Raw genomic sequence first — 25070 nt, 5'->3', positions numbered from 1 at the left:
AAAAAAAAAAAAAAAAAAAAGAATGTAAAAAAAAAAAAAAGAATGTAAAAAATAAATAAATAAATAAATAAATAAATAAATAAAAAAATAAAAAAATAAAAAAAAAAAAAAAAGAAAGTGAACTTTATGCCTAGTGTGGGGCTTGAACTCACAACCCTGGGATCAAGATATTCCACCGACTGAGGCAGCCTGGCACCCTGTTTAAAAATTTTCTTAATGATTGCGTATTTGTAGCACCCTATATATATATATATATAGATACAGGCAGTCCTGTAGATGGACATTTTGGTTTGCTCTCAGTAGCTTGTAGTAACACACACACACGTTTCTGTAGATAACTTCCTAGAGGTAGAATAAAAAAGTATGAATATCTAAAATTGAAACAGATATTCGCCAGCAAGAATTTTTCCATATTAAAAACATCTAGAAAGTATGGAGATTAACGTAAGAAATATCCATGTACACATTACCCAGAATTAACATTTGTTAACATTTTACATTTAAAATAGAATAGAATAGCGCCTATAAGTTTTATCTTTTTTGTTTTCCTCTACGTCTTATCCCCTTCTCTCCCTATCCATAGAAAACTATTTTCATAAGTTTGGGGTATTTTAATCCATTTTTAATTTTTTCTTATATATCCCATACTTACATCCCACACATAACATCACTTTGTCTGTTTTTTCTCCCCCAGACCCAACATGATCCATTTGAACCTTTTTCTGAGGTTTGTCATCTCTCTCTCTCCTCCCAACTTCATTCCCTTGGTTGTGAATAAGAGCGATCTCCCCCACTGAGTATGGCAATCCACCTCCACCCCTTTCTGGAATAGTGCACAGCAAAAGCAAGAAATCCACATACCTTCTGTATATACTGAAAAGTACAGATCTATAACTTACACAAATTATGTTTAAAACATTCTGTAGTCTGGGTGTGCCCCTTGCAGATGCATTTTCCTCTCCTTTTCCTGCAGAGGTCACAACTGTCCTGGATTTTGTTTTGGTGATTTCATTGTATTTTTTAATCATTTTTATTACCTATGAATACATACCTAAAAATATTGTTTTACCTTTTTGAACATCATGTAAATTGAATTATATAATAGTTAATCGCTTGTAACTTGCTTTTCATATTCAACATGAGTTTTGGAATTCAGGTGAAAAGAAAATTTCACAAAACAATTTTTAATCTTTACTATGAGGGATATCCTGATTTTTGTTTGTTTGCATTCTGTTTCATTTTTTAAAATGCTGATTTTGACCTACTAAACTGATTTCACAATGGATCATGATCCACAGTTTAAAAACACACTTGATTTAGGATATATGCCTGAAAGTGTTAGATTATAGGGTATGTTTAAGTTTAACCAGATATTGCCAAATTGCTCTCCTTTACATTGATTGTAATAGTTTACCTCCCAACCAGTAGTAGTATATGAGAATTTCTAGCTTCCTGTGTCTTCAGAAGGCAGGAATTTTTTTCAATCATTAATTTAAAATATTTTTGACATAATTTCAGGCCTAACAGAAAGTTCAAAGAATGCTACAATGAATTCGTGGATACTCTTTTCCCAGATTCCTCAAATGTTAATATTTTACTACATTTGCTTTGTCTTTTTTTCTCTTTATCTATACAGTCACATACACACATAGATAGGTTTTTTTTCCTGAACCATTTTATTTTTTTATTTTTTAAATTTTTTTCCTGAAGCATTTTAAAGGTGCGTCTTGGCAGCACTTTTCACAGTAGACAAAAGGGAGAAACAACTCAATGTCCATCAATAGATAATGGGTAAACAAAATGTGATACACACTCATACACACACACACACACACACACACACACACACACACACACACGTATCGCATGTACATACATACTTACAGGGGAATATATACTCCTGTATAGATGAACTTCGAAAACCTCAAAGTGAAAATAGCCAAATATTAATGGCCACATATTGTGGCCACAGTAGATCCGTAGAAACAAAACAGATTAGTGGTTGCCAGTGGGTAGAGGTGGGGAGCAGTGAGGGAGTGACTGTGTAATGGATAGAGTCTCCTTCGAGAATGGTGAAAAGGTGTTGAAACTAGATAGAGATAATGGTTGTGTAACATTGTGAATGTACTAAATGCCACTGAATTGTACACTAAATATACTGAATTGTATACTTTAGGATGGTTAATATGAGAACAAAAAAGAGAATAAGTTGCAGTTATGATATCTGTCTACCCCTAAAATATACTAAAATCTAGGAATTTTCCTATATAGTTATAATAGTTATTAAGAGCAGGAAATTAACACTGAAGCAATACTGCAACCTACAGACCTTATTTATCAGTTGTCCACATAGTATTCTTTATAGCAAAATAAAGTCTATGGTGACATTTTGCATTTAATTGGCACATCTCTAGGTTTTTTTGATCTGGAGCAGTTCCTGAGTCATTGATAGTTTTGAAGAGTCCAGGCTAGTTATTTTATAATTAGTATATTTTATAATTATACTTGGTATATTTTATACTTTGAGTGTGTCTGATATTTCTTCATGGTACATGAATCTTCAGCTTATGCACTTGGTGGGAATGTCATTGAAGTGTCGTTGAGTGAGAAGGCAGAGATTTTAATGTTAAAAAATTTTAGAGCTTTTCCAGCCACTTTTTTCCCCCCTATTAAATATTCTCCATAAGATATTACTAATCTTATGTATCATATTCTAGGAACAGTCACTGACTAAAGCTTAACTTTAATATTTTTTAAAAATTCCAAGTGATTAACATTTGTTAGTCTCTCTATTGCATTTAACTCTGAGCTAGCTTGCAGTAAATGCGTATCTTCATTAGCAAGATCCCAAACTTGCACCTCTTACATAGAGAAGAATGGGAACTGAAAATTTGGGTTTCTCTTCTTACAGTTGCTGTTAAGAAAAGCAAAAGAGTTCGTATTTGAGACATTTTGGTTTAGATACAGTTATTTCTAATACAGCTAAACTTTCTTGTTTTGGGTTGAATGGAGAGAAAAATACAACCGGAATGCGGGTGTTTGTTTTTGTTTTCATTTGATTATGTCTAGTAGCATAAAGTCATTGGTGGCCCTGGATTACTGGATAATTTTAATATGTTAGTACCTCTTTTTCTCTGAAGCTGTAGGATCCTCATATGACCTTCACAACAATGCTGTGAGATTAGTTATTTTATTTCCTTCATTCACTCAGCAAATATTTCTTGAGCATCTGTGTTCTACCAAGCACTGTTTTGAACGCTAGCGATATGCACCAAATAAAATAGCAAAAGTTCTTAGCCCCAGGAATTTGCATTTTAGTGGGGGGAGACAAAGATTATCCTTTAAAGAAGGTAAATGTTTATATTTAACACGTAGCACATGTACAAAATTCAAATGATGTAAAAGAGTATACCATGAAAACAGGTCTTCCTCCTACCTTTTCCCCCTATCTTATCAGTTGTCCTCTCCAGGAAAACTGGAGTTCCCCTTCCTAGTTTACCAACTACTATAACTGGTTTCTTATATATCCTTATAGGGATTGCCTATGCGTATGTAATCGTACCTGTAACATATACTTCTTTCTACCCTCTAACATTCTTGGTTGCTTTCTATATGTATACTATTCTTGGCCTTAGTATGTTTTCACCTAACACTGTATCTTGGAGCTATATCTTCTCTTGCTAAATGAATATATGTTTAGGTTGCTTCCAGACAGCAATAGATAATTATGTTTATTTTCCCCACCAACCATAGGTGTTATCAAGTATTTTATATTAGTTACCTAATACAGAGCTCAAAGAGACAAAAAATCACACTTTCAAACTCTCTTAAGTGGTTCTAAATAACTTTGTCTTGGGGTGGCCTGGGTGGCTCAGTCGGCTAAGCGTCTGACTTCACCTCAAGTCATGATTTCACGGTTCATGGGTTTGAGCCCCGCATCCGGCTCTGTGCTGACGGCTAGCTCAGAGCCTGGAGCCTGCTTCAGATTCTGTGTCACCCTCTCTCTCTCTCTGACCCTCCCCTGCTCATGCTGCTTCTCTCTCTCAGAAATAAACAAAACATTAAAAAAAATAACTTTTTCTTTCTTAAATAAATATCAAATCTTTCCACAAACATGAGAATATTAAAAAACCTCAGGAAAAGAAAACTTTGAATATTTTAGGTGCTCCTCTAACAATCAGAAACTTAGGCATAAGCATACAATTCTTTTGTGTTTACCTTTACAGGTGTCCCCTGGAATTTTACATTTAATGTCAAGTTTTATCCGCCTGACCCAGCACAGTTAACAGAAGATATAACAAGGTAAATTTATTAATGGTTAAATATAGAATAAGTAATTCTCATTTTCATAAGCTCTGGGAATTTCCTTATTTGGAACTGAAGAAAAATTCTGTGCTATTAAACTTTAGTTTCTAGTCACTTCAAGGCAGGTTTGCAAATAAGCGGGCCTAAAAGCCTTGTTTATCTGTGATGTGCTTGGAGGAAATTGGCAGGGGAATTAACCTTGCTTCTCATGGGCATTATGACAAGTTATGTACAGGACACCTATAAACCCCATGCCCTCCAAAGAGCAAGATGTAAATATTGTGGTAAAATAGCTCTACTACTTTCTCTCTTTAATACTCCTTCCCCACCATGTTTTCTATTAGAGGGATCAAAAAAGCAGAAGCCTGTGTTACTGTTGTGTCTTCTTAACTCCCTTTAGGTACATAATCCTCATGAGCTGAATCTTCAGTAGTTTTTGAGCCCACTTAATTTATGAAATAACTCTTGTACTCTTTGAAAACAACTTACTGATTTATTTTAGGAAAATGGCCTTTATTGGATTCTATGTAAATATTAATATTAAAAAAGAAAATGGAAAGCCAGCATATTTATAAATACTATTATACATATTTATATCCACAACATTCTTATACATAGTAGGTGCTTGGCAAATGTTTGTTAAATTGAACTGTTGGTTGGTGAGAAATGGCTTTCTAATTCTGCCTAAGTAAACTCTGAGTGTTAAGTACCATAAAACCTTGGTTTGCGAGCATAATTCGTTCTGGAAACATGCCTGTAATCCAAAGTACTTCTATATTGAAGCAAATTTCCCCATAAGAAATAATGGAAACCCAGATGATTCGTTCCATATAAAAATGATTTCAGTACTGTAATATAATACAAAATAATAAATACAAAATATAAAGAAAAATTAACAAATTAACTTGCACTTAACTTTGAAAACCTTTGTGGCTGGTGTGAAGGAGACGAGAGAGGAGGCTTATTGTGTAGGACGACTTCACTATCAGTAAAGGGATCACTTCTATTTATTGGCTCAATGGAATCTTTTTCTTTTCGTGCAACTTTAACAAGGAACCTATCCAGGGACACTTGCTTTTGCCTCCTTTTGAGGAGTTCATGGAAATTGACAACGCATTGTCATTAAACAGATCCATCACTCAGACTGCCTTGGCCTTATTTGGGTGGTGCTTTTCTACAAACTTTGCACTGTTTTCCCCCATTTTACACATCTCCCTAATCTCATTTGAAATGAGGGATTCTTCTGCGTTTTTCTCCTCCTCCTCTTCTCCAGATGAGATGCGGACATAGACTTCCTATAAAATCTTGCAATTTCAGCCACTTGCATACCTTGTTCATACTAATCAATAATTTCCTTTTTAACTTCCACTGTAATAATCTCCTTCTTATTACCACCTTTCTTTTCAACCTTTTTCTGCCTAGGGGTTATTGTATATGCTTACACAGATGTTGACTACAGTATTAATAAACTCTTGTCATCTACTCTACTTAATTTAACTGGCAGTAAGGCAGCAAGGAAGGGGTCTATATCTGCAGGCAGCCTGACCTAGAATGAAGCAAAGCATTCCTAAGCTTACTCTTGTATGGAAAAGCAAAGGACTGTCCATCGGTGCTTTGAAGTGACAAAAAATACACTAGTGCCAGTGATGGACACCTTCCAACGTTCTGAAAAATCACTGATTTCGACCAGATACCATGGCCTGAGACTGAGCATCAGAGCATGAGAGGCGATCACCCACAATCCTGCAGCAAGAGAGAGAACATTAGCTCAGTTGTCATCATGTGACATTCTGCATCATGTACTATTCGTATTGCAAGACATCGCTTGTTTATCAAGTTAAAATTTATTAGAAATATTTGCTCACTCACAAAACAAATTACTTAAGGTTTTACTGTACTGTGAAATTTAAAAAAAAAAAATTCTTTGTCTAGGTAATCCTTAGTACATTCTTGAAGTTGAGATGTCCTCTCTGGCCCGAAAAAATTGTTTTGATTATTTCATTTTCACATGTAATATTTTTGTCTCTTAGAGTTGCTTCTTATTCATCTTCATTGAGGTTATGTATAAAACAATACAAATCCCTGAAATTTTTTGCTAATTATCCACATTTTAGAGGAGATTAAGATTCTTGTGATTTGGTTGGCATTCCTCTTTTTTTTAAAACATGTATGTAGTGCCTGATTATAGGTAGCAAAATGAATGTTAATATCTGTATTATTCAACATCTTATTATGGTCTAAGCAAGGATATAATTCTAATTAATACAGGAATTTTCAATTTAATCATATCTCCCAGCTTTCCTGTTTGGTAAAACAGTTTATATTGGTCGACTCAATTAGAAAAAGTGCTAAGGAGATCAGGATCACAAGTGTAAACATTATACTGATGGAGATGAATGCCTAACATATGTAGGGGCACTTGGTTGTTTGTTCTACTGAACAATTTTAACTCCAGTTTGAATTCCCAACAATGTAGTACACTGGTGGAATTAGTCTTACAAGTTGACAGTGAATGGAAGACTCTATGCACCTTAGCCTATCTTGAAGGGTAAATATCTGAAAATGTTCAGATCCTAGTAAAAGTGTGTCAATAATGTCATCTTCGTATATGAGGGACAATATCTACATATTTGGCAAAGCAGTATGATACAAGAAGTCCAGTTTTGGAGCCAATCTTTATTACTATACGACACTGAGCAAGCTTAGTGTTTGAAACTGCCTCTCTATCTTTAATCTGGGAATGATACTTAACTCACAAGTTTTGTCATGAGATAATTTATGTGTATATGGTACTTAATAAATCAATAAAATATTAATTTCTTTGCCTCCTTCAGACTTTTCCCAGTATCTTTTCTTTCTTTCTTGTTATTGAAGATATAATTGACACACAGTATATTTGTTTCAAATGTGCAACATAATGATTCAATATTTGCCTATATTATGAAATGATCACAATAGGTCTCGTTCACGTCCATCACCACACATACTTACAAAAATGTTTTTTTCTGGTGATGAGAGCTTTTAAGATCTACTCTCTTAGCAACTTCTTTTCTTTTTAAATTGCCTTCCAAACATGAGTCCAACATATTTAAAGGGTTTTTTTTTTTTTAAGTTTTTATGTGGGAAAATTTTAAACCCACAAAAGAAGAAATACTAGTATGATGAGCAATCGTATACCCACTACCTAGGTTGAACAGTTATTAGCATTATCTCATATTTACTTAATCTTTCTTGTTTTCCTCCCTCCATCCCTCCCTCTCATTCCCCCTTTCTTCCTCTTTCTCTATATTTTGTTGTTGGTGGTGCTGACCCAGTAACATTTTTTTCTCTCTTGGCTGTAGATATTATCTATGCCTCCAACTTCGAAAGGACATAGTTACGGGACGTCTGCCCTGTTCCTTTGCAACCTTAGCATTATTAGGTTCTTACACCATCCAGTCTGAGCTGGGGGACTATGACCCGGAACTTCATGGTGCAGATTATGTTAGTGATTTTAAACTGGCCCCAAATCAGACCAAGGAACTTGAAGAGAAGGTCATAGAACTGCATAAGTCATACAGGTAAATATGTCTCCAGGGTTTTTTTTCTGTTTGTTTTGGCAATAAGTTTAAGCCCTTGACCTGGTTTTGATTTGGTGTTTGTCTTGGAGGGAATGTGGTGCTGTAGAGAGTCAGCTCGATCCCCTCCACTGTTTGACTTTGAGGAGGTCATTTAAGCCCTTGGAGCCTCTGTTTTCTCATCGGAGTAGTAGGTGTTGCATTGTAGGGTGAAAACTAAATGAGGCAATATATGTAAAGCACTGAACACTGTGTCTGGCACATAGTAGGTTCTCAGTAAATGTTAGCTATTGTTACCTTTTTTTCAGATTTTAAAATTATTATGCCATCTTAGATACTTTAAGATCTTTAAAGCAGGGTTCTTAGGATATATGTACATGGATAAACTTCAGAGGACCCATGAAACCCCTGAAGGTATTTTTAAAAGTCTTGATTGAATTCAATGCTTTTTCTCATGGAAATTGTTGGTAATGTTGGGAGGTATCGTCACACAGTGATCAAAAGCAAGGACTGGGCTGGGTTAAATCTTGGCTCTGCTGGGTCTTGACCTTGTGACCCCGAGTTATTCACTTAACCTCTCCAAGCCTCAGGTTACTTTTTTTTTTTTTAATGTTTGTTTATTTGAGAGAGAGACTGAGAGAATGGGCGAGTCAGGGAGGGACAGGAAGAAGGAGACAGAGACTTTTAAACAGGCTCCACACTATAAGAGCAGAGCCCGATGTGGGGCTTGAACTGCGAAATCATATGACCTGAGCCAAAATCAAGAGTTTTGGTTGGGGTCATGATCTCATGGTTCATGAGTTCAAGCCTTGCAACTGGCTCTGTGCTGACAGTGCAGAGCCAGCTTGGGATTCTCATTCTCTCCTCCTCTCTCTGCCATGCTCTTAACTGAGCCACCCAGGTGCCCCAAGCCTCAGGTTCCTTTAACGTCCTATGGAGATGATTACCTCAGAGTAAATAGGGCAATGGCTAGGATTAGAAAAGATACTGTGTGGAAAAACTTAATACAGTGTCTTACACATTGTCAAAATTTAGCACGTGTTAGCTAATATTTTTTAAATTTAATTTATTTATTTTGAGAGAGACAGTGTGAACAAGAAAAGGGCAGAGAGAGGAGGAGAGAATGAGAATCCAAAGCAGGCTCCACACTGTCAGCACAGAGCGAGTTGCAGGGCTTGAACTCATGAACCATGAGATCATGACCCCAGCCGAAACCCAGTCAGAAGCCTAATCGACTAAGCCACCAAGGCGCCCCAGTGTTAGCTAATATTAAAGTGCCAGAATAATTTGTGTTTCTTTCTACTGTACATCCCATTGTTATTTGAGTGACTTGCTGTGGCTAAATTTTACAGCCTGCCTTAGCTTATTAACATGAATGGCTGATCTTGGCCTTGAGTTAGTACCCTGAGTTATGTTAGTGAGAGTTAGGAGAATCCAGCTGTCTTCTAAGCCAGACATTTAAAACTTTTGTAAATATGTGAAATAATGTCACTTTTCTTTACTACAGTTTAGGAAAATATTGTTATTTTTCACATACACAAAAGTTATGAATGTTAAAATATGAGTTTATTATTATTCTTTAAAGATTTAATAAACATTAAAACATTTTTCTTAGTTTTAATTTCTTTTTTTTTTTAAATGTTTTATTTATTTCTAGGAGAGAGAGAGAGAGAGAGAGAGAGACAGCGTGAGCAGGGGAGGGTCAGAGAGAGAGGGAGACACAGACTCTGAAACAGGCTCCAGGCTCTGAGCTGGCAGTCAGCACTGAGCCCGACGCGGGGCTCGAACCCACGAACCGCGAGATCATGACCTGAGCAAAAGTCGGACGCTTAACCAACTAAGCCACCCGGGCGCCCCTTTTAGTTTTAATTTCTAATGTAGTAAATATTGGTAGATATAACCCACATAAAGAAAAGCTCTTTGGAACCCTTAGTAAGTGTTGAGAGTGAAGAGATCCTAAGGCCAAAGTTTGAGAGTCACCAAGCTAGACGATGAGATGGAAGCATGGGCTCTGGAATCAGCCTGTCTTACTTTGAGTTCAGACTCTGTACCTTAGTAGTTTTATGTCTCTTAGGAATTTTACAAGCCCTCTGAGCATCAGTTTTCTCATCTGAAAAATAAGGGTAATGATAGGAATTTTGTGAATGTTAAAAATGTGAAGTGATTAGCATAGTGACTAGTATACAGTGAGAGTATTTTTTAGCATAATAATTCCTAACCCCATTTTACAAGTGATGCCTGTGAATCTGGGTTTAGAGAACTACTTTTTGTAACTTAACTGAATTTAAGCCCAAATAAGTGAAATGATCTCAAGAGACAGGTGGATATGGTCCAGTTGATGTTCTGTTAGGTGTATGAATAGAAATTAAGTAGTAATAGATCTCCATGACTAGAAAATTGAGAGGTAAGTCATCTTGGAAGTTACTTGCTCCTTTTCGGAAAGATTGGCATGCTTTACAAACAGAAAGCCGATGGAAAATTTAATTATGTCCAACAACATGGCACTTTAAATAATCCAGAGAACCTTCTGCTGAGGCTTACTATGCATCGAAAAGTACAAGCAAATACCATCCTGTTCTCAGATAAATAGAAGACTGCCTATAAACATGGAACCCTTAGTTGGTGGCCCTTTGCCCAGACAGAGACTTTGAAGCTATAATTAACTTTAAATTTATACTAGCAAATCAACCTTTAAAATGAATTGCCCTCCATTTATGGGTACTAGGAAAGTATGTAAACTTGTCAGTTGTCCCCCACTTAATTATCTGAAATCTCAGCCCTTAATTAGGAGATGCAACAAACATTATTAAAAGGCTGTCACATAACATTGGAACTCACTGAATGGCTCTGTATCCGGACCACACTTGCTCAAAATAAATACAGAGAAACTTTGTTTTAGTTTCTCTTTTTAATGAGCAGGACCTAACCAGTGCCAAACCTCTCTGGTTAGATGCTTTTGTAAGTTTGCAGTTCTTTCAAGTCGTAAATTATGAGGTGGTACTGAATAAATTCCTAATGGTTTAGAGATATCTAACCTCTTCCCAGCTAGTTTTCCAAGATTTCAGGAGTCTTGGAAATTTTAGGAGAAACTATGATCTTTAAAAAATTTTTTAAATGTTTTATTTATTTCTGAGAGCGAGAGACAGCGTGAGCAGGGGAGTGTCAGAGAAAGAGGGAGACACAGAATCAGAAGCAGGCTCCAGGCTCTGAGCTAGCTGTCAGCACAGAGCCCGACGCGGGGCTCGAACCCACAAACTGTGAGATCATGACCTGAGCTGAAGTCGGACGCTTAACCGACTAAGCCACCCAGGCGCCCCTATGATCTTTAAAATTTTAAGGTGAAAATAATTTAAATTTAATTTGTGGTATTAAATTTATAAAATAAATGTGTTGTATTTACATGTACAGTTCTGTGAGTAGTGGGATTATAAGGGATTTTCGTTATTTCCTCCCATGTTTTCATACAATGAATCTGTACGATTTTTATAATCAGAAGAAGCTTCCTGAAACAATTTTGTTTTGCCATTAGGTAGCACAGAGGAAAATAGTCATTCATGCAGAGAGACAGTCTGGCTGGGAATATTGAGGTCTAAGCAGGGTGGAGAGAGTTATTCATGGGTAAGGGGCCAGCCTGGCATGAGGAGCCAGAGCTCAAACAGCATGAAGCGGGCACATGGTGGTAGTTATCAGAGGCAGAGCAGATTGAGAAGGGCATCCTTGTGGGGGTAAGGCCTGCATTGGGTGGAGGCCATCCACACAGGGTGGTACCTGATACAGGGTGTTGAAACCTTGGCAGGGTGAAGAAGATGTCCATGTCCAGTGGAAGATAGCCTACCACTAGAAGTCAGAACCTGAGTGAGGTAATGAGGGCATCCCTGTGTGGGGAGTAGCTCAGCATGGAGAGTTCAGAATCCAGTCAAGGTGAAGAAGGCATCCATGTAGGGGAGGAGTCAGTGGCAACAATGAGAGATTGGTTATATACAAGGGGTTGATCAAATTAGTATATTAATGATAATGAGAATCAGAGTTCTTACTGTCAGTAAAGGGTGATACACAGTATGGAAAGGGAAAAACCCTGTGGTATTTTATTAAAACTGGAAATTTCAATGCTAACTCATGATTTCTGATAGATAGATGTATAAATAGGCACACACACATATACACATATATACATATGTACTAACATACTCTAACTCTACATGGTTTCAGAAGGAGGTGCTTAAAAAAACAAGTGATCAGAAGGATACAGAATCCAACTTGGAGAGACTCCCACTGGCCAAATCTGGTCCAATTTAAGCACTAAAATAAGGAGAAGAGAACTGATTATTATTGTATTGAATAAACTGAGAATTTCTGATTCCATACTGATACAAAGGAATAAATTAAAAGTTTAATAAGGAATAGGATATTCAAAGGTTTCAAAATACATTCCCACAAAATTGTTATCAGTTACAAGAAGATAAATAGGAATTGCACAATGGAGAAGCCTAGCATCATCTTGAGGGGACAAATTGAAATCGTGTACCTACCACCTGATAGGATGCAGTGAGAACACAGAGCCACTTCTGTGCTATTCTTGTCAAAGATGTAAAACCTGAATCAATTTGTGGAGAAACATCAGGCCCAAACTGAGGGGCATTCCATAGAATAACTGGCCTATGATCCTCACAAGGTCAAGATTATGGAAGTCCAGGAGAGATTAAGGAACTGTTCTAGACTGAAGACTAGAGACACAAACTCGATGAAACTCCTAATGCTCACTAAGCTGGGCCTTTGTGCTTTACAAAACATTTTTTTAAAAGTTTATTTATTTTGAGAGAGAGAGAGAGTGCAAGCAGGGGAGAGAGAGGGAGAGAGAGAATCCCAAGCAGGCTCTGCACTCTCCGTGTACAGCCCAATGTGGGGCTCGAACTCACAAACCGTGATATCATGACCTGAGCCAAAATCAAGAGTCAGATACTTAACCAACTGAGCCACCCAGACACCACTGACAGAACATTTTTTAAACAAATGGCTAAACTTGAGTGGGGTCTGAGGATTAGATAGCAGTAAGGTGTTAAAAGGTATTCCTGCTTTTGATGGTTGTATTGAGATTACCTAGAAGACTGTCCTTGTTTGTAGGAATTACACATTAAAGTGTTGGGCGTAATGGGTCATCAGGTTGACAGTTTGCTCTCAGTTCAGGAAAAAACTATTTGCATTGTAAGTAACTTTTAAGTTTAAGTGTGTGTCAAAAATGTTTAAATTATAGTAAAAATTTTTAATGCAAACATCAGCCAAATTTCAAATATAAGTATTATTTTCAATTAACAAGGAAATTCATAGGTTTAAAGTTAAAGATCTCTTCTTACTACTTGCTCTTAATATAATTTATTTATATTTTTAAAATATATAATTATTTAAGTAATCTCTATACCCAATAGGGGGCTAGAATTCACGACCTTGGGATCAAGGGTCATATGCTCTTCCGACTGAGCCAGCTAGGTACCTCTGCCCTTAATATAATTTTAAAGCATGCTTACTTAGAAAAGCCTTTAGGGGCGCCTGGGTGGCTTAGTCGGTTAAGCGTCCGACTTTCGCTTAGGTCATGATCTTGCGGTTCATGGGTTCGAGCCCCACGTCGGGCTCTGTGCTGACTGCCAGCTCAGAGCCTGGAGCCTGTTTCAGAGTCTGTGACTCCCTCTCTCTCTGACCCTCCCCTGCTCACGCTGTCTCTCTCTCTCTGCTAGAAATAAATAAAATATTTAAAAAAAATAAAAAAAAAAAGAAAAGCCTTTAACTACATAGTTTGAAATTGAAATCTGTATTTAAATTCACCCCATTAATAATGTCCCTTAGAGTTGGAGGAATAAGGATAGAGAAGATTTTATCATGATTGCATTTAATGTTTTAAAATTTGCTTTCAAGTTCAAGTGATCAAAGTTATTTCTCTTTTATGAATTATGTGTAAATGTTCCACTGTACCATCATCAGAAACCTAAAGTTGCAATAATAATAAACATTAATATTTTGCAGAGCAGTTTCACAACCATTATCTCATTTTATCCTACTAATCACATTCATTCATTAGTAAAGATAAAAAAAAGTCATTGCCTATCCTAGTCTCTGGAATTAGGTATTATTATGAATCTTACTTTATAGTTAGGGGATAGAGGGAGACACCAGGTTACCACTCTCAAGTGCAGGACGCATGATTCCAACTTGAATAATGCGACTTGAGTACTAACTAAAGCCTCCTGTCTTAAACTTAGAGTCACAGCTTGCCCGTAACTGTTATCCCTGAGGGCCTATTTCTTCATCAGCAAAATCAAAGCGTTGGACTCTATAATCTTCAAGCTCCAATCCAGCTACAAAACCCTAAAATTAAAAAAAAAACAACAACCTAAAATTCAAGCCATCGATAACAACAACAACAGCAGCTATAAAATGATTGGGAGTAACCTTAACTAGAAAAGTGTGTAACTTATATGGGGAGAAAACAACCTATAGGGAAAACAACCCTATAAAACTTTCCTGAGATGTTTTTAGTGACTTGAATACACAGACTTGCATATGTGTTAATTTTCCCACTCTCCTTTTTGTGTCTTCACTTTTAGCTCTATTAGTAAATAGAATTCAGGTGTGATGATTTCGTGCTTGTGAAAAAAAAAGTTTATTTAAGGAGGCTGAGTCATTATCAGATCTGCATCCTCTCTCCTGAGATTTTGGTTATTGTTCCAAGGAACCCTTTGTTCTTTTTAATGAGAGTAAAGACAGATGGGTTTAGAAGAGATTTTTTTTCCATTAAATGAATAGGCAGGCCACTGCTGCTCTGTATAGTTTAAGGCAGTCCTCCGGGAAACAGGCATTTACTTGGTTTTTCTTTAGTGGAGGGGTGGCGGCATTATTGATAGTATGAAGTTATATTTGATTGGCCTGAATTATATGGCACTAGGAGTGATATCTGTTTCTTCAGAGCTCAATGTAACAGCTCATGAGCACTTTTCAAAAGAGGAGAAAGTTATAAAGAAGAAGAAAAGAACATCACAGTGAGCATTTAGACAGTGAGACTGTTTTCAAACACATCTAATTCATTATATGCCTAGTAATGAAGACATCTTAATAGCAGAGAAAGCAGCCCCATTATCTACATGCTTCTATTAACCAATTTATTTTGTTTAGATCAGTGGGCAGAACACCATCTGTTACCAGAAATTTTCTTTTCATCAAGCCTGCCCCCATTAAGAGTCGCCAGTTAAGTAACTTCAGCTGCCCTCCGGTTTAATTTCCATAATAATTCAGGAGTACAGAGAGAAAGAGGCAGCTAAGAGGATATTGTAAATTGTACCATGCCCTCAGAGGATTTAGTTTGGTCGCCTCCTTGGCAAGAAGAATTAGTGGAAGGAGTTTGTGTGTGTTAGAGAAACAGTCTGAGGAGACGGAGGGGTAGAACGGACGGTGGAAGCTTTAAGGAAACAGTTAAGCAAGATTAGTTTTGAAAACTTTTTTTCTAATAGCTTTTTGGTGACTTTGTTTTTCTCCGAGATCTCTTTTACTAAGGTATATTTCAGTGATTTAGACACAGGTAGTGATAAGAATCCTTTTCCCTGGTATTCTTTCAGGACTACAAAACATGTCCATGTACATATTGGTATATATGTGTTTGTGTGTTTCTATGAAGTGCAACTAATATATGAGTGTTATGATTGTAAATGTTGGCACTGTGATGCTGAATTTTCGATTTTTATTCTACCAAAGGTCCATGACTCCAGCTCAGGCTGACCTGGAATTTCTTGAGAATGCCAAAAAGTTGTCTATGTATGGTGTTGACCTTCATAAAGCAAAGGTAATGATAACTTTGGCCTTTATTAATGAGTATGTATTAGACCTGGGTCATATAATGTTACCAACTTTCATCTGGGGTATTTCGAAACACTGAAAAAAGATAGTTCTTTTTAGAATTTTAAGTGTATAATTTGAATTGCCCCTTTGCAATCCCACCATCAGAATACAGTTTCACATCCAGGCCCCTCTAAAGATCAAAGATATAGCACCTAGAGCAGAAGTGATATTTTCCTAAAATGCAGATGCATTTGAAAATATAAATATGGCAGCCAACATCACCTACATCAGAATCACCTGGCACATTTACTAAGTATACAGATTCTCAAGCTCCTCCCAGATTTACTGAATTGCTTTGAACAAAACGCTAGATCTCCAAGCTTACTGAACATCTCAAATCACTCTTATTCACACCTGAATCTCACCAGGGAACCATTGGCTTAAGGTAGTGGCTCTCAAAGTGTGGCCTTGTAACCAACATTTAGCATCATCTAGGAACTTGTTAGACACATTTCAGGCCCCATCCCAGACTTGCGGAATCAGAAATACTGCAGGTGGAGCCCAGCAATCTCTGTCTGTAAGCTCTTTCTGTAAACTTTCCAGGTGATTCTAATGGACGTGGGATAAACCACAGTGGTTCATTTGGAAACTACTGGGTTAGGAATTGTAAACTTGAGCTTTAATGGTTGTTCTGCCTCATATAACCTAACAGAATATTTAAGGGAAGTTGCTTGATTTCTCTCGTCTTCAGCTACTGAAGTGGCTGAGGTTGGTGAGGGTGTGTGTATGTGAGGAATTTGTGAGGGAATGGGCTCAAGGAATGATATGAAGTTCATTTTTTTGTTTTTAGTTTTAAAATTAAAAAAAAATATTTTTTAATGTTTTTTTTTTTTGAGAGAGAGAGAGACAGAGCATGAGTGGGGGGAGGGGAAAGAAAAATGGAGACACAGAATCCAAAGAAGGCTCCAGGCTCTGAGCTATCAGCACAGTGCCCTATGTGGGGCTCGAACCCATGATAATGAACCAAGCCGAAGTTGGACACTTAACGGACTGAGCCACCCAGGTGCCCCGATATGAAGCTCATTTGGGGGAACTTAACTAGGATGCATAATGAGGGGGCTCAAAACCATGTCCAGTGAGAAAGCAAAGGAATAGAGATACTTAGCTCACAGAGGAGAAAGTTTAGGGAAGACATAGCACCTGTCTTTGTGTATTTGAAGGATAACTGTGTGAAGTAGACATTTCACTATGGCTCCAAGTATAAAGCTAGAGCTGGGAAAATGAAAATTACAGGGAAATATTACTCAGCTCGGTTTGACAAACTGCCTAACGGAGCTATTCTAAGATGGAATGGACTACCTCATTCCATAGCGAGTGTTCTGTCACTGGAACTATTCCAGGATCGGTCAATAATCTATTGGTAGGAATTTAGAAAAGGACATTCAAACATCTGCTGTGTGATTGGACTAATATGACCTTTCATGTTTCTTCCACCCTGAAAATCTGGTATCTGAAGATTTTTCATTCTTTATTAGGGTCTGTTAATTCTAATAAAATTTCATTGCATGTTAGTGTTTTGGGTTTTTGTCTTAAAATATTGCTCTGGATTGTTTTGGGCTGGGTACTTCTATGAATCTCTAAAATAGATGGTAGGAACATCAGAACTGAAATTGTTTGGTTTTGCTTCTCAGTTGATGCTGCAGGCTGATACCGATGCCATAATTATCAGGAATAGATGAAGAAGTCAGGCAGCATCTTCCTTTCCCAAATGTTGTAAAGCAAATTGTTTCTCCAAAACATATAATTAAGAGAGAGATGTAGTCATACCCACAGGCTTTAAGAATTTAAGAGGGCATTTTCTGGGAAATTCTCAGTTATATAGTCATTGAGTTGGGGCTGTTTATAATTTTTACTTCTCAGTTTTTCTTGTTCATAACACATATGGCATTAACGTGTTTCTCTATACTCATTTAGGGGAAAGGAGTAGTCACGAAACATTTAATACTAGGTTTTGATTACCTATATAAATAATTGTCTGTAGAGATGTATTCAGGTGAAATTTATTTTCCTTATTAGCAGACAGGGATGATTAATATATATTTAATTTTAAAATTTACTAAGGAGGCATGTAAATATGTCTTTATCCTATCTTGCTGTTCCCTCTTGACTTTGGGATAATATTTATAATTTAATATACTTAACATCAGTAACTACAAAAGTCTGGGATTCTCCATACTGAGTTTATGTAGGAAGATAACTCCTTTACTTATCATGATTTTGAATTTTTTTAATGTTTTATTTATTTCTGACAGAGAGAGAGAGAGACAGCATAGGCAGGGGAGGGTCAGAGAGAGAGGGAGATACAGAATCTGAAGCAGGCTCCAGGCTCTGTGCTAGCTGTCAGCACAGAGCCCGATGCGGGGCTCGAACCCACGAACCGGGAGATCATGACATGAGCCGAAGTCGGACACTTAACCGACTGAGCCACCCAGGTGCCCATACTTATCATGATTTTTGGATGAGTGGCCACATTATCAGAAAAAAAACCCAAGAATTATAATTGTGCATGTATATTTGCTATTAGACATAAGCCTCAGCCCTAGCCTCTAGAAGTCATGTGGTCTACTGACTTAAGCATACATGTACAGGACATAGGTAGCTACTGTAACTACCAGAGTAATTATTTACTGATTATGATAGTGACAAGTTTGAGTATTTTAGCCCTGGGAGACCAAAATAAGAACATGAATGTTTACCTTAGAATTTTCATATGCAGACAGGCCTGGTAAAAGTAGATTAGTGTCTCTTTTTAGATTATTAAGGAGCACCTTTTTGGAGGATACAGAGGCTCAGTTTTATGGGAGAAGTGTTATAAAGTTAGATGAGGTGCAAGCCCTCTGAAATTCCACAACAGCTTTGGGGAGTGGCAGTGGTGGCTATATTGTTCCTTACAGCAGTTAGTTCCTTCGGTGGGTAAGATGTGTGCATGTCTATGTTTCTTGGATAGGAGAAGAGCAGATGTTCACTCGCGGTGGGTGGTATAGGAACACTGTTAGATGGACTGAATAGTCCCCTGGATTCTGATTCTCGGGTTAAGCTTTACTTTTTAGTGTATGCTTTGTGTTTTTGGTTATTGATATCTTCAAGTTATCAAATAAGAGTCAGCAGTGTGTTGAATGCTTTGCTGAACACTGAACTGCTAACACTTTATTTTTCAGGACTTGGAGGGAGTGGATATCATCTTAGGTGTCTGCTCTAGTGGCCTTCTGGTTTATAAAGATAAGCTGAGAATTAACCGCTTTCCTTGGCCCAAAGTGCTGAAGATTTCTTACAAACGTAGCAGCTTTTTCATCAAGATTCGGCCCGGAGAGGTACATGATTCATGCTTCTTTCCTCCTGAATCAAACATAGACCATGTTGAAAATACCTTTTCATTCCCATTTTCCTTGTTACGTCATCTGAGAGATCTCTTGAGATACTTGGGTGGGTCAGTAGGTTGAGTATCTGTCTCTTGATTTCGACTCAGGTCATGAGCCCAGGGATGTGGGATTGAGCCTGGCATTGGGCTCCATGCTAAGCATGGATCTTGCTTAAGATTCTCTCTCTCTCTCTCTCTCTCTCTCTCTCTCTCTCTCTCCCTCCCTTTCCCTCTCCCTCGCCTTCCTCTCTCTCTCTTCCTTTCCTTCTCCCCACCCTCTCCCTGTCCCTTTCTCTGTCTCTCTCTCTCTTTCTCTCTGGCTCTGCCCCACTCTCTCTCTCTAAATGAAATAAGTAAATAAGCAGTCTCTCTGTAGCTTACTATTCAGGAGCTGATAATTGTTTTCTTTTTTTTTTTAATGCTTTTTATTTATTTCTGAGAGAGAGAGAGATCATGTGAACAGGGGAGGGTCAGAGAGAGAGGGAGACACAGAATTTAAAACAGGCTCCAGGCTCTGAGTTAGCTGTCAGCCCAGAGTCCAACGTGGGGCTCAAACCCATGAGCAGTGAGATCATAACCTGAGCCGAAGTCAGACGCTTAACCGACTGAGCCACCCAGGCGCCCCTGATAATTGTTTTCTAAATTAATCAGCCCCATGATGCTTCTTATCTTCCTTACTGCTGATCTTCTGGACATTTTTCTTTAAGGGAGTAAATATACCATGGCCAAAAGTGAATCTTGGATTGATAAACTTGTTTCTTGTTTACTCCAGGTAAAATCTTGATGGAAAAATATTTATAAATATTTATAAACTAAGTAGCAGGAGATTTTTAAATTGTGGGGTTAAGATACTCCTGTTTTGCACCACCTACACCTTACCTCATATAATTAAGATTTATTTGTATGTGTAGCTTCTAGTGGTTACTGAGAATGTATTCTAGGTCAAGTTCTAGATTTTTAGTAGAGTTGGATATTCAACTTTGTGCCAGACAACTCAGTTATTAGTTGGTGTTGAAGATTCAGGATGTACTAATGCTGGCCAAACTTAACTTTTACATTAAACAGCTATCATGGCACAATAAAACATTGTTTAAGAATTAAATTTTACAAAGTTCTACCTCCAACTCTGCCTCTACCACCTACTAAGCAAAATACCCAGGACAGTCTAAGGCTCAGCTTCCTTATCATTCAAGTGGGATAATACCTTCTCTGTCACGGTTGATTTGAAGGTCACATGAGATGACAGCTGTAAAAGCTTGAAACAGGAAAGCAGTGCACTAATGTAATGTGGCTTTTTGTGTGTGTGTATCACCATCTGCTGGTGAAAAATGGCTCATTATTTTAACTCAGAAACACTGGATGTGCAGCCTTAAAAATCTTGGATAAGCTCAATGAAGCATTTATTTAATACCAAAATGACTTACCTGTGCCTAACAACGAGAAATCAGTGTCTTCCCTCAAAAGTTTCAAATCTAAGAGTCATTCAGTCACCAAATATTTATTGAGGGCTTTCTTTGGGCCAGCAAAGAAATTATATTTCTAGGGTCTAGGAATATAATAGTGAATAAAAGAGTCTATTCCTAACCAATCTTACATTTTAATGCTTTTTTTTAAAGCATTTATTCATTTTTTTGAGAGACAGAAACCTGTCTCATTTTTGAATGCCACCTGTATAATGCATACTAAAACACAGGATTCTTTAGGAAAGCATTTACGAACAACAGTAGGATTTTGAGAAGTGTAATATGTCTACAGTAAGTGATCTAATAGTAACATGGTATAGTAGAAACTGAAAATCTGGTTCTGCCACTTACAACTATGAGACTGAACAGATAACTTCTCTGATCTTAGTTTCTTCATGTGTAAAAATATACATGACACTATCTAATCATAGTGTTATTGGCAATAACAGGCACTAAAATAAATGTCAGTTTCTTTTCCATCTTACAAAGTATGCATAAGATAGAAACAAAGAGGCAAAAGACTAGCAGGACAGTGTTTCTAGTATCCGTGTCAGGTTATAGTTTGCTTCAAAGAGATACTCAGATAAACTAGTGGTCAATCAAAGGAAAAAGATGACATTTAATAATTCAGGAATCTGGTTTGAGCCAAAATCTTTAGCTCCTATTACTAAAAATAATTGCAAAATAATATTGATTGATTGGAGGAATCATCTATCCCAATTCCTGGTCCCAAATGCAAACAGTGACTAAGGAAGAGTAAATAGTCTGGACAATCAAAAGGTGACTTAATTCTGTCTCAGAAAAATGTACACTGTGTGTGTGTGTGTGTGTGTGTGTGTGTGTGTCTGTCTGTCTGTCTGGGGGGGTGGGGATTGCTGAACAAAATAAGATGCATAAATTATATAAGCTGCATTCCCTGACTTCCCTGCTGTGGAAAGAGCCTTAAATGAGTAGATTTCTGTTGATAAGTAGGAAACAATTTGAAATGATACTTTCAAATTTCAACCAATTCTTTTATCCACATGCCTTCTTCTGTAACACCTTATTTCTGATATTGTATCATTTAGTCAAATAATCATGTTTCATGTTTATTCATGTTTTTATAGCAAGAGCAATATGAAAGTACCATTGGATTCAAACTTCCCAGTTACCGAGCAGCTAAGAAATTATGGAAAGTCTGTGTAGAGCATCACACGTTTTTCAGGTATTGTTCTCACTTAAGTATTTTTCAAGGATAAATTATGCACGTTTCTATTTTAAACCTGCCATTGAAATTCCCTTCTTTGTATGGCTGGCATTCTTCTATTGAGCTCAGGTGAGATCATCTTAAGCAAGACAAAATAAATCCAGTTCTCTTCCCTTGGATTGAAAACCATGTCTCATCATTCCCACAGCACCTTTCTGTGTATGATGGAAGGAGAAAAGAAGTGGGAAACGGAATCTGTATTTACTAGGGACTCTGTGATCATCTTACGAGCTAAATTCGGTCTGTCAGGGAGAAGTACCCTGACTTACCTCCACATGGGATTTCCTTAAGCAATGCTTAACTATTTTCTGTGGGGCAGGTATATTAGAAGGTGAAAGGTAGGAAGCTGATCACTATCTTGGCTCTAATCAACCCCAGAAAAGAAACACAGAGAACCACCTTTGAAGCCCAGTTGTATCAGATAATCAGAAGATGGGAGAAAGTTTAATCTGCTCTACTTTTCAAGAGGCTACATCATTAACCCCTTGTTGTCATTTACCAAACATTTTCTGTGCGCTTACCCTTTGTATAGGCACTGGAGTAGGCATTGAGAGTATACCACAAGATAGTTCTAGTCCTGGTCCTGGGGGGATAATCAGTCTAGCAGAGAAAACAGACCTTAGACAAGTAATTATCTGCATTGAAAGGAGGGTCATCTGGGGGCACCTGGGTGGCTCAGTCAGTTAAACATCTGACTCTGGATTTGGCACCATGTGCGAGATTGAGCTCCGAGTCAGGCTCTGTGCGCTGTTCGGCATGGGATTCTCTTTCTGCCCCTCCCCTTTTCCCCCACTCGCCCTCTCTCTCAAAAATAAATAAATAAACTTAAAAAGAAAGAAAGGAGAGCCAGCTAGTTATTGTCCCCTTGCCTTTTAAAGAAAATGTTATTATGTGAAACTGCATACATAGTAAAGAAAGTGGTATAATGAACTACCCTTGTACCTAGCTTTGTTATCTATCATCCAGCCTAAATATTATCACCTCAAGGCCAGTCTTGTTTCATCTGTATCCTACCCATTCCTTCCCACTCCCTCCCAGAGTGTTTTGAAGCAAATCCAAGATTCGTGTCACTTGGCTCTTTGTGAATGGCTCTCAAGAGAGACAACCATGATATCTTTTACTTCTATTTGCATCTTCATATCATACGTAGCACACTAGCACACTGGACAGGAAGAAAAAGCAGGGAAAAGAACATTTTAATTCTCATTGCAGAATAAATATAAAGATATACTTCATAACCAGTTAAGAAATCTTAATTATTGGCATTAGGATATTTCTCTGTGCTTTTATCATCCTCTTCCTTAAAACCAAACCAAGAATATAGAGTTTTTAAAAAGGGTAAGGGTGAGAAGGAGTTTTTTGAATGTTTGATATTTATGGTATAGACTTTAACTAGAGCCAAGTATTTAGTTGTAAGACAGCATATTTAAATCTGTTTTATCAAAAAAGAGAATATATTAATATGTGATGCCTCAGCAAACAAAAGAAAGTAAATATTTGCTGAATTAAAATAAACTAACCCAAAGGAAGAAAGGACTCTCTTTTTGGTAGTATTTGATATAGCAATTTATGTATTTATTCAGCAAACATTTATTGAGTGGCAAATTCATGCCAGGCATTATGCCAGGAGTGAAAACACAAAGGTAAATAAATCATAGTCTTTATCCTTTACCCATAGAGAGCCCACAGGCTTGTAGTGGAGACCAGCATATAAATAGATTGTTTTAGTTCAGTGTATGTAGTAAATGCCATGGCAAAAGAGATTACAGGTATAGCGCAGAAAGAAGATGGTGTTCCTAATTGTGTTAAATGCACCAAATAACCTATTAAATGGGTTAATAGGAACTAATTGAGTTTAGAGTGCATTTGACAAAATTATTTTTTTTCAAGATTTTTTTAAAGTATATTTATTTATTGGCAGGGGCAGGGGGGGGCGCTAAGAGGAGGAGAGAGAGAACCCCAAGCAGGCTCTGCACTGATGTGGGGCTCAGACCCATGAGCCGTGAGATCATGACCTGAGCCAAAGTCAAGAGTCAGATGCTTAACCAACCGAGCCACCCAGGCACCCTGACAAAATTATTATTTTAATAGAATGGAAAAAGTGTTCTAGGCTTGGACCCCATTGCTGCCCAACCTCTTTATAGCTATGTGATCTTAAAACAGTAACTTCTTTTTGGAAGTTCAACTTCTTATATCTATAAAATGGTGAAAATATTACACAGATGTAGTGGAAATATTACAGTGCTATAAAAGCACTTTGAAAACCATAAAGCCCTATCTATAGGGATATATGATGATATTATTAATATAGGCCACAATTAAATTATACATGTTGCTTTGAGAAATGACGTAGAATTATAAAATGATTGCTTGATTTGAATTGTCTTACTAATTGTAAGAAAACTATGAGTAATTCGTGATTTCTTTAATCTCACAGTCTCATTAGAGAGAAATAATATATATAATATAATTATGTTTTTCTCCCTCCCTAGACTGACATCTACAGACACCATTCCTAAAAGCAAATTTCTTGCACTGGGATCCAAATTTCGATACAGTGGCCGGACTCAGGCTCAGACCAGGCAAGCTAGTGCTCTGATTGACAGGCCTGCCCCACACTTCGAGCGAACAGCAAGCAAACGGGCATCCCGGAGCCTTGATGGAGGTTGGTATTGAATATTAATGGCTTCTTGCGATCCTAAGTCATTAGGGAGAGATGAAAGAAGTACAGTTATCTGTAAGGGAGCCAAATGAAAGAATCTCAGTGGTAAATGAAATGGATCTTACTAATTGTTTCAGTGGGGATCATCTTAAGTAAAGGAGACCTGGGGTTCAGAGAGAATAGTAACTAGATCAAGGTTCCACTGCTACATAATAGTGGATGAACACCACTAGAATTAGAATTCAGAGTCTTTACCACAGAGTGAACACCTAATGTAGTATACTAAACTAAAACCCTCTTGAATGTTTTTAAATAGTTATTTTTTCAAGCAGGAAAGAGGAAAAACGTCTCACCCACTAGAGCGGTGATTTATTTATTTATTTAAAAAATTTTTTTAAATGTTTCATTTATTTCGGAGAGAGAGAGAGAGTGGCACCGTGAGCAGGGGAGGGCCAGAGAGAGGGGGAGATACAGAATCCGAAACAGGCTCCAGGCTCCAGGCTCTGAGCTAGCTGTCAGCACAGAGCCCAACGCGGGGCTTGAACCCATGAACCATGAGATCATGACCTAAGCCGAAGCCGGACACTTAACCGACTGA

General features: G+C 37.4%; 1 protein-coding gene across 21 annotated transcripts in view; it reads left to right on the top strand.

Moving 5' to 3' along the window:
- Positions 1–25070, top strand: part of EPB41 (erythrocyte membrane protein band 4.1) — a 200475-nt gene that overhangs the window by 118713 nt on the left and 56692 nt on the right. For all 21 annotated transcript variants that reach the window (XM_039231949.1, XM_039231958.1, XM_039231942.1 and 18 more), the window contains exons 6-11: positions 4227–4302; positions 7647–7865; positions 15600–15687; positions 18902–19054; positions 21671–21768; positions 24303–24475. In XM_039231949.1, coding sequence (XP_039087880.1) covers positions 4227–4302; positions 7647–7865; positions 15600–15687; positions 18902–19054; positions 21671–21768; positions 24303–24475 — 807 coding nt within the window. The remainder of the gene's footprint in view (positions 1–4226; positions 4303–7646; positions 7866–15599; positions 15688–18901; positions 19055–21670; positions 21769–24302; positions 24476–25070) is intronic.

Source organism: Hyaena hyaena, unplaced genomic scaffold, assembly GCF_003009895.1.
Source record: "Hyaena hyaena isolate Hyena2069 unplaced genomic scaffold, ASM300989v1 scaffold_3, whole genome shotgun sequence".
Taxonomy (NCBI): domain Eukaryota; kingdom Metazoa; phylum Chordata; class Mammalia; order Carnivora; family Hyaenidae; genus Hyaena; species Hyaena hyaena.
The sequence above is the reverse complement of the archived record's forward strand: the minus strand, read 5'-3'. Positions and strand labels throughout refer to the sequence as shown.